The 13,662-nt window shown below is 57.1% G+C and overlaps 1 protein-coding gene across 1 annotated transcript in view; it reads right to left on the bottom strand.

The window, feature by feature from the left end:
- Positions 1-178: 178 nt before the first annotated feature.
- Positions 179-13,662, bottom strand: part of ZAN (zonadhesin) — a 34,209-nt gene continuing 20,725 nt past the window's right edge. The window contains exons 30-49 of the mRNA XM_064590330.1: positions 13,471-13,565; positions 12,764-12,940; positions 11,543-11,751; positions 11,143-11,287; positions 10,631-10,878; positions 10,361-10,525; positions 10,035-10,159; positions 9,364-9,659; positions 6,530-6,741; positions 5,882-6,023; positions 5,283-5,530; positions 4,699-4,828; positions 4,354-4,531; positions 3,872-4,054; positions 3,465-3,604; positions 2,808-3,007; positions 2,575-2,713; positions 2,129-2,269; positions 484-598; positions 179-390 (exon numbers count right to left, since the gene is read on the bottom strand). Coding sequence (XP_064446400.1) covers positions 303-390; positions 484-598; positions 2,129-2,269; positions 2,575-2,713; positions 2,808-3,007; positions 3,465-3,604; positions 3,872-4,054; positions 4,354-4,531; positions 4,699-4,828; positions 5,283-5,530; positions 5,882-6,023; positions 6,530-6,741; positions 9,364-9,659; positions 10,035-10,159; positions 10,361-10,525; positions 10,631-10,878; positions 11,143-11,287; positions 11,543-11,751; positions 12,764-12,940; positions 13,471-13,565 — 3,376 coding nt within the window. The 3' untranslated portion in view covers positions 179-302. The remainder of the gene's footprint in view (positions 391-483; positions 599-2,128; positions 2,270-2,574; positions 2,714-2,807; positions 3,008-3,464; positions 3,605-3,871; positions 4,055-4,353; positions 4,532-4,698; positions 4,829-5,282; positions 5,531-5,881; positions 6,024-6,529; positions 6,742-9,363; positions 9,660-10,034; positions 10,160-10,360; positions 10,526-10,630; positions 10,879-11,142; positions 11,288-11,542; positions 11,752-12,763; positions 12,941-13,470; positions 13,566-13,662) is intronic.

Raw genomic sequence — 13,662 nt, forward strand, 5'->3', positions numbered from 1 at the left:
AACAGCCAGACCTCCGTCCCACCTCCAGTCCCCCTCCCCTCTGGACGTTTTGCAGGGCACCCAGCCCTAGCCTCCCCCCACTGCCTGCACACCTGTGTCCCTCCCTCCTATTTCACTGCCCCCCTCCAAGACCCACCTCACAGACCCTTCCTCCACCACAATCATGTGGAAATTCACATTTCAAAAATAAATTTTATTTTCTCTCTCCTTTTTTGAGGACAACTCAAAACTGAGGGACTTGAAGGGCATGCTCCGGAAGAAAATCTGAGGAGTAAGGGAGAAAACCTGTATCAGAGGCGGACTCAGCTCCCCGTCGCCAAGGTTCTGGGGTGGGAATGGTTCTCACCAGCGTCTGCCAGCCTGTCTCTGTTCTGGCTCTGCGTTTTCTCCCTGGGGGTTGTGGGGAACAGAGGAGGGTAGGTGCCCGCTCCCCTGCTGACTCATCCCCACCCACCCCTGCTCTTCCCCTTTCCCAGAACTCACCTCCTCCTCCTCCTCCTCTTCCTCTTCCTGGAAACACATTCTCTGGTCACGATGGGCACTAGGACCAGCCCAAGCACAAGCATCCCCAACAGGACGCCCACAAAGTTGGATGCTTCTGGGGTGCAGGGGACAGAACGTAGGGACACAGGTCAGGAAGGCATGGGGGGAGGAGACACTCCCTTTGAGTCCTAAACTGCCACCCAGCAAGGATAGCGTCCCTTAACTCGCTGGGTGTGGCTAGGCCTCCCTCCAGAAGGCTGTTGCTGCAGGGCCTTGGCACCATACCCCTAGGATCCCTTTGAGTTTCTGGACACACAACTCCCATCAGCCTTGTTAGGGGGGATGTTCATCCCGCTGCTTCCCTAGAGTACTATCTAGGGGGTACCATCTTGGCCAGTGCTTCTCAAAGAGCAGCCTTGGAATCACTTCCCTCAGTCACCTGGGAGCTTGGTAAAAATGCAGATGTCTGGGCCTACTCCAGACCTACCTAATCCAAATCTCGGGGCGGGTGGGGAGGAGTCCTGAAACGAACAGGTTGAAAAAGCCACCCCTTCCCCACCCTGGCCCGATCTGAGGGGAGATAAAGTTGGTGAGAACTACTGGCCCAGAGGCTCAAGGGAAGTCTAGTTTTGGATGGGGAGAGGTACTGGAGAGGCTCAGGAGGGACACAAGATGGGCAAATAAGAGCGGGGTGAGGCAAGACCAGAGAAAGGAGCGAGGCTTCAGAGAGAGGATCCCAGACTATGGCCAGTTCCCCCCCATGGAGGGCTTGGTGTTCCACAGTTTCAGCCACCCACAGTCACCTGTGGTCCAAAAGCAGATGGTCCTCCTTCTGACGTAGCATCAGAAGATCAATAGCAGCCTAAGGTGACCTCACACGGCCTACGTCATTCCCCTCACCTCATCCCCTCCCTTAGGCACCTTATCATTGCCCAGCATCACAAGAAGGATGAGGACAGTACAACCCGACAGTTTGAGAGACAAACCACGGTCACATAACTTTGACTACAGTATATTGTTATAATTGTTCTATTTTGTTGTTGTTAATCTCTTACTGTGCCTAATTTATGAATGAAACTTCACCATTAGTATGTACATGTAGGAAGAAACACAGGATTCGGTACCGTCTGTGGTCCCAGGCATCCCCTTGGAGGGGGGTCTCGGACCACAGATTAGCGGGGGCCACTGCATGTCGGTAGGGGATGGGCACAGGGACTCAGATTCTTTGAGAGCCCTCGTTCTGCTAATCTCTAGGGCTCATATTAGATCATTATGTTTTATAGAATACACATTATATTAATAATTTGCTATCTGTTAGAGATCTATAACAGATATCTATTAAACGATAATATTAGGGGCACCTGGGTGGCTCAGTCGGTTAAGCGTCTGCCTTCAGCTCAGGTCATGATCCCAGGGTCCTGGGATCGAGTCCCACATCGGGCTCCCTGCTCAGCGGAGAGCCTGCTTCTCCCTCCCCCTTTGCCTGCCTCTCTGCCTACTTGTGCTCTCTCTCTCTCTGTCAAACAAATTAATAAAATCTTTAAAAAAAAAAACCAAAAAACAATAATATCTATGGAATAATACTAGAGCAGCCGGCGGTAGGGAAGGGGCTGCGAGGGTACAGGGCCTGGGATGGAGTTCTCACCGGGCTTTCCAGGGGGTGGCACATCGCGAGGCTCCGTGCAGAGCTGTCCCCCATAACCAAGTTCGCACTCACAGGTGAAGTGGGTTCCCTGCTCCCGGCATCGCCCATCATTCTGACAGGGGTTCTGTAGACATGGGCTTTCTGTGAGGATAAATGGGGTTATGGAAAGTTCTAGGAGGATGCCCTCAGCCAGAGAGAGGGGAGGTCATAGAGAGCTAACGCCAGGAAACTGGCTTACGCTCAGCACGGGGCCTGGCAGAGAGCAACTGTTCAGTCCCTCGGCCCCTCCTGAGAAAGGAGGAAAGAGCGGGATTAAGCGGCCCTGACTTGTGACGGCGAGCGAGCGGGAGGGTCTCAGGCACAGGACCGGGAGGGATGATCCTCCACCCAGCACCCCCACCCCGCATACGGGGGCAGCCTGAAGCCCCGGGGAGGTCTAGGCTCACCTCGGAAGCAGCCACGAGTGAGGTTCGCCAGGGTGCAGATCTCCCCAGCACGGCAGCTGAGGGGCTCACACACCAGCACCCCTGAGCGGGCACAGATGCAGCGCTGGGAGCAGTCCTCCGTCACAAAGCTGTCACCCCGCTGGAGAGGGGAGAAGGGCCGGGAGGAGGCGGTCTGGCTTTCCCCCCTCCTCGGCTCTCCTGCCCCCACAGGGCCTCCCCCTCCCAGCGCGGACCTGGTAGTAGACGCCTTGGTTGGTGCAGCCACAGTGGGCCAGGGGGAGGCTCCGGGCCCCACTGTAGACGTAGCCAGGGAGGCTGGCACAGCCCTCCACGCAGGGGCCCTCGCAGTCCCTAGGGGCCGTCGGGTGGGCACAGGAGGCCGGGCAGGGTGTCATACAGCTCTGGTAGACGGTGTTGGCCGGACACGCCAAGGCTGACGGGAAAGTCGGAGTGAGCGTGAGCGGGGGGCCGGGCAGGGGCGGGGCCAGCAGGTACGGGGACCATGGGGCTGGCAGCTGGTGGGGGAGCAAGGTCACCCACCAGAACACAGGGCTTGGAATAGGCCCCGGAGGCCGGAAGAGTGGGCCGGCCTCGGTTGCCTTCTGGTCTGACATTAAAGCGTGCTAAGGAAGCAGAGGAGAAAGCTGGGCACTGACTGGCAAGAAGGAGAAGGAGCGGGATGGGCTGACAGGGGTGCGGCGCGGCTTGCTGGGCGGGGCAGAGAGGGGGGCTGGCTGGGGAGCACGCTGACGCCGGGCGTAGGGGAGTCGAGGAGTCAAGGGCAAGGCGGGCAGCCCAAGGCGGGCAAGGGTGGGGGCTCAGAGCCGAGCAGAGGGCAAAAATGGCCGAGCGGGTCGGGGAGCAGCTGCTGGGGAAGGTCAGAGCCTCACCACAGCGGGTGCGGTCCCGCCAGCTGGTCAGGGTGGCGCCCGCCTCCTGGCAGATGATGGCGTACCCGCTGAGGACCTGGCAGCGCAACTCCTCTCGCGCTCTGGGGCTGCGGGCGGCGCACAGATCCAGCACACAGTGCCTGGGGGCAGCAGGGCGGTCAGGGGGCCGTCAGAGGTGGGGAGGCAGGGAGACCCAGCCCTGCAGAAGAGGACCTGGAAGCCCCAGCCCAAAGACATCAGGCAGGGTGTGCGTGCGTGTGTATGAGTGTGAGCACGTGGAGGGCGGGGTATCATAAGGAACTGAAGCCACAAAGAGGAAGAAGTGAGCCATATAGAGCTCGGATCCCAGAACTGGCAGCAGGACCCGGAGGAAGGCCACTCCCGTGGGGCCTGGACCCTGGACTCACTCCTGGAAGGGCTCCGGGGCCACGGTCTGGTGACAGGCGGCAAAGGGGCCCTGGGGGTCCACCAGCACCCCGCACGCCGGGGTGCTGTGGATGAGCTCCAGCTGCTCTGGGCTGCATTCCGACACAGGGAAGCCTGACTCCTCCTCCTCCTCCTCTTCCTCCTCCTCCTCCTCTTGTATGGCCCTGGGGCGGAGAGCAAGAGGGGGCCAGGTGAGGCCCCTGAGGATCGTGACCTTGGAAAGAACTGGGGAGGAGGGGAGGGGAGGCACGAGGCAACGCCTGGGACCCAGAGGGCCGGTGCCCCCGCAGTCGGTCTGAGAGGCAATGGCAGGATGAGAAGATCAGACAAATCTGTCTGGGCTCTCGCCCTCGGGAGTCCTTCTCTGCTGAGGGTACAGGGTGAGCGGGCGTGGACAGAGACCAGGCTGCTACTCGCCTCCCCAGGGGCCAGGCCTCCCTGCTCCGAGCCCCAGCCCTCTCACCTTGAGAAGCGGGCGAGGTCACCTGCCTTGATCCTCTGTACCTCCCAGCTATTGCCGAAGCCCACGAGGTTCTGGGTGACGGTGCCGTTGGGCAGCATAAAGTCATTCCTCTTGTTCCCGTCAAAATTCCCGCACAGGCCGCGCACGAGCCCCTTATACTGGTTGGGCAGCGTGATCACTGCAGGAGGAAGGGGTGCCCAGAAGTGAGGCCCCCCACCTCCTCTCCACCCCTCCTGGCTGCTCCCCTGGCGCTCGGGGCCCTGGACCCACTCAGGGCTCCTCACCGTGGCTGGCCCCCTGGCCCAGAAACGCCCCCTCTGCTCTCCCCTCCCCACTCTCAGGTACCTGCATTTTTGCCTCCATCAAAGGTGACAACCATCTCGAAGTCAGTGATCAGATACAGGCGATGGCCCCGCAGGGCAACCTGCAGACGGTCGCTGGGCTTGTAGGGGATGCCCATCTTCTGGTTGTTGACCTGGAGAAGGCAGGCAGGAGCCGCAGAGAGTCCGGGGTCGACCTGACCCTCCGCTGCCTCTGCGCATGGCCCGATATCTGGGTGCTGTCATTCCATGGAACGAGGTACCCCCGTAGGCTTTGCTGCCCCGCGTGGCAAAGGCCTCCCCGAGGTTTACACCCTTTGCAGCCATAGCCTCTTCCTTGCAAAACACTTGACAGAGAGGACGCCCCCCATACTACTCAGCCCGGCTCCCCCTTTGCACCCTATGTTCTCTCCCTCCCTCTCTCTCCCTGTCTCTCTCCAACCTTTTGCTCCATCCAACCGCTCTCCGCTGCCTCTCCCCACGACGTGAGTGTGACATCGATTCTGACCTCGATGACCTCAATGACGAGGCAGCCTGGGCCAGGAACTTCCCGGCTTCACCTGTGTTCAGTGGCCTCCCCAGCCCCTCCTGGCCTGGCCTGGCTCTTACCACCAGCTCCAGATGAGCCTTGAGCTGGACTGTGTAGCCGTAGATGATCACGATGATCTCGTGCAGGTAGATGGGGCTCCAGGACGAATACACTTTGTTGCGCCCCTCCACGACCAGAGGCACCACCCCAGCCGGGAGCATACCAATGGTCTTTATCAGAGTGTAGGTCATGCGGCCCCGGAAGAGGTAGCTGAGGCCATCAAATGTACGGTAATGGGGGTCCCCGTAAATGGAGCATTGTTCGGACTCTGCCAAGAAGGGCCGACCCTGAGAAGGGACCCTGCCCGGATATAACAACCCCCCCGAATCCCTCTACGGCCCTGATGTCTCAGGTCACCCTCTCTCTTAGCCCTGGGCTCCCTGGCTCCTTGATCTTCAACCTTCTCTCTTTCCCAGCCCCAATTACAAACCTGGTTCTATCCCCTCTTTCTGCACTTAAGAGAGTGAGTCCCAGACTCGGCCACAGAGCTGGTGAGAGCCCGAATGAGGCCCCAGGCCCACCCCGCGCCCGAGCTGGGGCCCCTTCCGTCTCCAGACCTGCCCAGCCTGAGCCCCTCTTGTCCCACCTCTTGCTCTGCCTCCCCGATGAGCCCTCTTACTGTTAATTTCGCAGCTGCCAGTGCCCCCGGGCTGGGGCTCGCAATGGGAGCCAGGGGGGCACCTGAAGGGCTGGCAGTGAACGGTTCCTGCGGTGCAGGCACAGCTCCTCCTGCAGCGAATGGAGATCCAGGTCTTACCGTCCTAGAGAAGCCACGGGGAGAATCAGGGAGTGAGGAGGGAAAGGCCGGTTCCTCTTCCTCCCACCCGGTCAGCCTAGGCCCACGGTCTGAAAGGCTTCGGTGGCCCAGGCCGGAGGCAGTTACGGGACACCTGCGCCCTGATGTCCCTGTACCACCTCCTAGAGGCATCGCGTTTGGCGTCTCACATACGTTGTTCAGGAAGTACCCATCTTACAGATGACAAAACTGAGGTAACAGACTCGGGAGTGGTACCCACAGGATTCGAGCCAAGGCCACGCTCCTTCCACTATGCCATGCCCCATCCCAGTTATGTGGATCCCTCAGGAAACCCCAAACCACCACGCACCCCCAGCCCAGGCCTGGCCAGACAGCACCCCGCCCGGTCCCCAGCCTGCATCCCCCAGGGCCAGCCACAGAGACACGGGTGCCCCAGGCTGACAGAGCCACAGGGAAGGAGAAAACGCCAACCTCGAGGTGTCCCCACCCCTATTTCCTGTCCCCACTCACGGGGAAGGAGCTGCCGTAGTCGTCCGTGCAACCACACTGAGTCCTGGGCACACACCGTTGCCCGCTGAGCATGTAGCCGGGCCGACAAAGGCAGCCCTCCTTGCAGGTGGAGGGGACTTTGGGGCCACTGCACTGGCCCGTCAGGTCCAAGCAGGAAGGTGGGCAGGAGGGAAGGCAGGTTGAGTAGCTGCTGTGGGCAGGACATTCCAGAGCTGGGGGAGGAGGGGGGAAACGGTTACTGAGCGTGGGCTCCGGGCCAGGCCCCAAGGAAAGAAAGGAGTAAGAATGGCCCTCCCAGTCCAGTGTGGGAGACCGAGGTCAGCCAGCAGCCACAGCACCCTCGATATGTATGGTCAGTGAGTGTGGGACAGGCGTGCGTGGGTCACAGGCTCACAGAGCAGAGCTGCTGGAGTTCAATAAAACCCTTTAAGCGAAGTACCTGTGATCACATGGAAATGCTCACGGATAGCAAGAGTCTGCAACATAAAGAAGTCAGTTGTCCCTTAGTTAGCATATTCGTTTCAGATGATCCCAATAAAATACACCGGCAGGATTTTGTTTGGGTTTTTAGTAGGGTGAGAAAATATTAAAGTGGAGAGGAAGATATGAACAAACCAGAAAAGCCAGGAAAATGCTAAAAAAAAAAAAAAGAAAGAAAGAAAAGAAAAGAGCAGTGAGTAGTGAACAGTGAATGTCCCTACCAGACATGAAACTCTCAACAATCACAACACTGGGTTACTGGTAAGTGAAGACAGATGGAGCAACGGAGGGGAGAGGAAGCCCACACAGGGACCCAAATACGGATGGGAACTCAGTATAGGATAAATCATGGCATCTCGGTCAGTGGGAGAAGAGACTGGTCATTTAAGACACCCAGGTGTCTGCCAGGAGGGGTGCCTGATTGGCTCAGTCGTTGGGTGTCTGCCTTCGGCTCAGGTCATGATCCCAGGGTCCTGGGATCTAGCCCCATATCAGGCTCCCCGCTCAATGGGAAGCCTGCTTCTCCCTCTCCCACTCCCCCTGCTTGTGTTCCCTCTCTCGCTGTCTCTCTGTCAAATAAATAAACAAAATCTTTAAAAAAAAAAATCTATCGCTACCTGCGATAGATAAAGGACCTCCATAAGATAGTTTGATAATTCCAAGCAGCCGGTGGAAAAAATGGTGAAGGGGAACAGAGACAGAGCTCACAGCAAAGGAGATCGGACAACTCCCAAACATATGAAAGAATGCATCACCTCACTCATAACAGGAGAAATGCAAATTAAGACTCTTTGTACTTTTCACATATCCGACTGGCAAAAATCCGAAGGTGTGACAATGCTCTGTGTCGGCGAGGCTGTGGGGAATCAGGCACTCTCTCGTGTGCTTCTGTGGCAAGCCCCCTATGGAAAGCCAACTGGCAACATTGCTCAGAAGAACGAATGCACACCGTCCTCATCCAGGAATTTATCCTACAGACAGACGTGTGCATACGAAATCATAACTGTGGAAGGCTATCCACTGCAGCACTGTTTGCAATAACAATTGGAAACAACTAGAAAGCTCACCAAAGGAGACTAGTTAAATTATGACAAACGAGGGACACCTGGCAGGCTCAGTCGGGGGAGCATGTGACTCTTGGTCTCCGGGTTCTAAGTTCGAGCCCCACGATAGGTGTAGAGATAACTTAAAAATAAAATCTTTAGGGCGCCTGGGTGGCTCAGTTGTTAAGCGTCTGCCTTCGGCTCAGGTCATGATCCCAGGGTCCTGGGATCGAGCCCCGCATCGGGCTCCCTGCTCCGAGGGAAGCCTGCTTCTCCCTCTCCCACTCCCCCTGCTTGTGTTCCCTCTCTCGCTGTGTCTCTCTCTGTGAAATAAATAAAATCTTTAAAAAACAAAACAAAATAAAAAAGTTCCTGAACCATGTGAATGCATCACACACTAAAAACACGTTAACCACTGTCTTAAAGTTTAAAAGGTTCTGGAATTACATAACGTGTGGGTTGCAGAACCTTGTAAAGATCCTACAAAACAGTGAATTGTATATACTTTTAAAGTGGTGAATATCATGGTATGTGAATTCTAATTTGGAAAAAAAAAATGTTTTAAGAGCTACAGAAGGGGGGCGCCTGGGTGGCTCAGTTGGTTAAGCGACTGCCTTCGGCTCAGGTCATGATCCTGGAGTCCCTGGATCGAGTCCCGCATCGGGCTCCCTGCTCGGCAGGGAGCCTGCTTCTGCCTCTGACCCTCCCCCCCTCTCATGTGCTCTCTCTCTCTCATTCTCTCTGTCTCAAATAAATAAATTAAAAAAAAAAAAAATCTTAAAAAAAAAAATTAAAAAAAAAAAAAAAAGAGCTACAGAAGGACGCCCAGGTGTCTGCCAGGAGACGAGAAGAAAGAACTTTCCAAGTGCAGGGAACAGCATGGATAGAGGCAGGGAGGGGTGTGGAAAAGCAAGGCCTGTGTGTGCGTGGGGGGGAACGGGGTAATCTGGCGCAGGGGGTGGGCAGGCACACAGGGAAAGGGTCGAGAGAGGACAGGCCAGGACAGCCGGCAGGGTCTCAGCTGTCTCCAAAAGGAGCTTGGACTTAACCTTGCAGGCAGGAGCCATGCAGGGGAGTAACAGTCACATTTCCTTTGGGAAAACGGCGCTGGTGAAGAAGCAGATGAGAAGCCGTCTGTGCTGTCCCAGGGGAAGGGGCCCTGGCTGACAGCGTATTGTGAACGAGCCGCGTCAGAACAACGAGGCCAGGCATAGGTCAGGAACAAGGGGAAAGGAGGACAGGGAGCTTTAAGGGGTACAGAGACAGAAACGAGGTGTGGGAGGGCCTGCGGTGACCATAGGGGACACTCACGGCAGAAGCTGCTGTTTCTCCAGATCGGGGGCTTGAGCCCCTGGGCCCGGCAGGCGGCCCCGAAGCTTTCCAAAGATTCACAGAGGGCACGGTTCAGGCCTCCAAACTGACAGAGGTTGTTGGTACAGCTGAGCAGGAAGGGCCTGAGGACCATGTGGCTGGCACACTTAGCCCAGGCTGGAGCCTGAAAGGCTGTCTGGCACCGTTCCTGGGCTCTGGCTAGGTCAGCCTTCCTGCAGTTTTTATTCGGCTTCTCCTGCGTTTCTGTTTGGACCTTCTGGTCATCTGGTCGGCATCTGCAGGAGAAAAGGATCATCAGAGGGACGGCCACTGCCCCCACCTATGAAAATGACTTGGCACTCCCAAGTGACTCAGAAGACCGCCCCCCCGCCAGGCTTGTCTTCACCAGGTAGCTGGTCTGAGACCTGGCCACTTTCCCTGCAGCCTCAGTCCCCTCCCACGTTTTGAAGCCAAAAAAGGGAAGACTTTCATGTTTCCCCAGGTAGGTCCCGGGACCCAGAGGCCCCCCAGGTAGGTTCCCGGGACCCAGAGACCATCCTCTGTCAAGGTACACACATACAGGAACGCTCTGGTCCTCCTATCCCCTGCCATATAGTCTGGGATCCCAACTCGTGTTCCTATGAAGATGAAGAGGCTTTGGGGACAATTACTTTGGGTCATTCGCCCTATCTTGCCAACTGTCCACCAATTCAGTGTCATTCTGGGCTAGTTCATCACTGGGCATCATGAGCTCATCCTCTTCCTCATCATTGAAGTTCCCACACAAGCCGCAGACCTGGGGGGGCAGGTGAAGGGGCTCTCAGCGGCGGGGGGCAGGAAGAAGAGTCTTTCTCCCGGGTGCCCGCATTTTCGCTCCTAAGAAAAAGGCGCCCTCCCGGCCCTCCTCCTTTCGGGGGAATGACCACTTGGGTCTGGAGAGGGCTCAGCGCCCTCTGGAGGTGGACTCCCCTGTAGAAGAGCTGGGGGTTTCCCCCACCTTTTGGTAATAGGCTGTAGGGAGCTGGACCTCTAAGAAGCCCTTGCCATCAAACTTGACCTGCAGCCCGATGTTAACATTGAGTACGGTGTAGATGCCGCTGGCTATGATTCTGACCCCCCGGATCTGGGTGGTCGAGGGAAGAGTGACCTGTGTGCCGTTGATCTACAGAGGCGGGCAGGGCAGGTGAGTGGGAAGAAGGACCGGAGCCCCCTCCCCAGAGCGGGGCTGGGGTCCTCCCTTCCCCACCCACACCGCCGCCCAGCTCACCAGCACGTGGTGGTCCTTTCCCAAGGTGACCCGGGTGTCCGAGATGTCGATATTGACCCGGCGGAGGTAGAAAGCAGGGGAGCGGCCTCTCGGCTCCCCATGCTTGCCACTGATCTTGAAGAAAGGCAGGTCCATGGTGGAGTGGCACACTTTCACCAGAACATAAGTGCAGGTGTCCCGGATGGTATGGCGAGTGCCATCGAACGTCACGTATGGGGAGCCGTCCGAGGTCCGGCATACTCCCATGCCTGGCAGAGAGGCAAGCGTGGCTGAAGAGCTGTCCGGCCCCCACCAGGATGAGGCTTGCAGGCCGAGTGGGGATTACTGTCCCGTCAAAGCTCATGGCCGGGAGAACCACGAGGGAACCCGAGGAGGAGCCCTTCTTGATGGCACGGGGGTCATTGTTCCCCACCAGAAGCTCTTTGGGACAGCACGGAGGGGGAGGACAGGTGGCGGGAGACCAGGAGGGGGAGTCGGGGAGAGCAGGCGCGGTGACTTCAAGGGCCTCCTACCCGCTTGGCGGCAGCGCGGCAGGCCGTCCAGGGGCCAGCACAGCCGGCCCGGCTTGCAGGTGCTCTGGCGGCAGGAGATGTTGCTGCTTGCGGAACAGGTGCAGAGCCTGGAACACGTGTTGTCTGTGTACCAGCTCTCCCCGACCTGTGGGACGGGGGCATCAGCAGAGCCCACGGCAGTTGGGAAGCCGGAGATGGACGGAACCCCCCCACCAGCGCCCCCGCCCCTGGGCTCGCTGCCCTTGACTCCTTGTCTCCATCCCGAGCCTTCCTCAACCTTTTGGCTTCTGGACTGGCTGCTCAGCCCCCTACACGGGCCTCCCCGCCTCCCCCACTACCCCTTCACAGGCTCTGAGCCCTCCTGCCCTCAGACATGGGGCGCTGCGGTCTAGCCCCTCACCGGGTGGTAGGAACCGTCCTGGTGGGTACAGCCACACTGACTGAAGGGCACACAGGAGGTTCCGCTCAGGATGTGGCCTTCCTGGCACTCACAGCCTTCGGTGCAGGGCAGCCCTGCTGGGCAGTCTTTTGGGGTGTTCAGGCTGAGGCAGGTGAGCGGGCAGGGGTTGGCACAGGGGCTGTAGCTGCTGCCGGGGGGGCACTTCAGAGCTAAGAAGAAACCAGGGTGAGGAAAAGCAGTGATTTCCAGCTCCCGGGCCTCGGGGCTTCGAGAGTTCCCAAGAATGTTCATCAGAGGAATGGACACACAAAACGAGGCCCATGCGTACAGTGGAATAATTTTCAGCCTTAAAAAAAGATACTCTGGGGGCGCCTGGGTGGCTCAGTTGGTTGGGCGACTGCCTTCGGCTCAGGTCATGATCCCGGAGTCTCAGGATCGAGTCCCGCATCGGGCTCCCTGCTCGGCAGGGAGTCTGCTTCTCCCTCTGGCCCTCCCCCGTCTCATGCTCTCTATCTCATTCTCTCTCTCAAATAAATAAAAAATCTTTAAAAAAAAAGATACTCTGGCCCACGCTCCAACATGGATGAACCTCGAAGACATGCTAGGTGAGGCAAGCGGCTCACCAAACGAGAAATACTCTATGATTTCTCTTATGTGAGGTCCCTGGAGTTGTCCAATTCATAGACACACAGCAGAACGGTGGTTGCCGAGGGCCGGGGAGGGGAGAACGGGGGGTTCGTGTTTCATGGGTGCAGAGTTTCAGTTTGGAAGATGAAAAAGTTCTAGAAACGGGTAGTGGCCCCAGGTGAACAGCAGTGTGAACATACTTTATACCGCAGAACTGGATACTTAAAAATCATTAAGATGGGAAATTTTGTGTTATGTATATTTTACCACAATTTAAAAAAAAAAAAGAGTTTCTGGAAAAGAGAGTAAGAAAGGAAGGGAACAGTGCTGGCCTAGGTCAGACGGGAAGGAGGTAGAAACCAAATGGGGGTGGAATGTCTTGGCGAGGAGGGAGTCAGATGGAGGAGGCTCCCAGGGCTAGCAGACAAGTTGAGAAGGGGAGTTGGCCTTGGAGAGACTGGAAAGAGGTCAAGGGAGGAGGGTTCCCTGTGGGGCTGAGGGCCAGGCTGTGAAGGGAGAGCGGAGAAGGAGACTTGAAGGAGAGGAAGAGAGAGGGATCTGGCGGCTTTGGGAGCAGGTGGTCGGGTCACTCACGGCAGAAGCTGCTATTTCGCCAGGTGAGGGCCTGGCCGGCGTGCGCGCACAAGGATGCATAGGCCTGCAGGGAGCGGCACAGGGTCACGGAGTCACCCGTGGTCCCACATTGGCCATACACACAGCTGGCGAAGCTGGACTGGGGGGGCACCACCCCGTGGCACTGGGAGAAGGGTCCTGGAGGATGAAACAATGTACCGAGCGTCGGCTTGGAAAGGAAAAGAACCACCTGACTCCTTGGGGGTGAATTCAACATCCAGTTCAATCAAAACCCAGTAATTATTGGCGTGCTTGGGGGGCTCAGTCGGTTAAGCACTCGACTCTTGGTTTTGGCTCAGAGCATGATCTCAGGGTTGCGAGATCGAGCCCTGCGTCAGGCCCTGTGCTCAGTGTGCAGTCTCCTTGAGATTCTCTCCCCTCCCTCTCTACCCCTCTGTTCCTCCCCTTGCTCGCACTCTCTCTCAAAATAAATAAATAAAAATTTTAAAAACCCGTAATTATTGAGAATCTACCGTCTGAAATGCAAAAAAAAAAAAAAAGTGACTGATCCATCTGAGCTCCCGAGGTGAACACCACCTCTGCCTTCCCTTTGCTTGCCTTCCTCCTGACTTTCCCTCTATTTTGTGTCTCATCCTTCCTCCCTCCCTGAACAGTCCCCCTCCTCGACCCACGGGTTGCGGGGGAGGCGGCTATCAAGGGATGTTTACCCCGAGGGTTCATTAAGATGTCACAATTCTTTTCCCACTTGTTTGCCTCTTTGTTCTCCAGGCATCTGGAGGGCTTGCCACCCTCAACGAAGCAGCTAAACAAGGAGAAGGGAAGGGATAAGAATTTAGGATTGGAGGAAACTTCCCAAACACTGATGCAAGAGTGGAAAGGGAAAATGGGAGGGGGATAAG

The sequence above is a fragment of the Mirounga angustirostris genome, unplaced genomic scaffold (assembly GCF_029215605.1).
Source record: "Mirounga angustirostris isolate CCGP_5_RB_7025 unplaced genomic scaffold, mMirAng1.0.hap1 SCAF_5, whole genome shotgun sequence".
NCBI lineage: Eukaryota > Metazoa > Chordata > Mammalia > Carnivora > Phocidae > Mirounga > Mirounga angustirostris.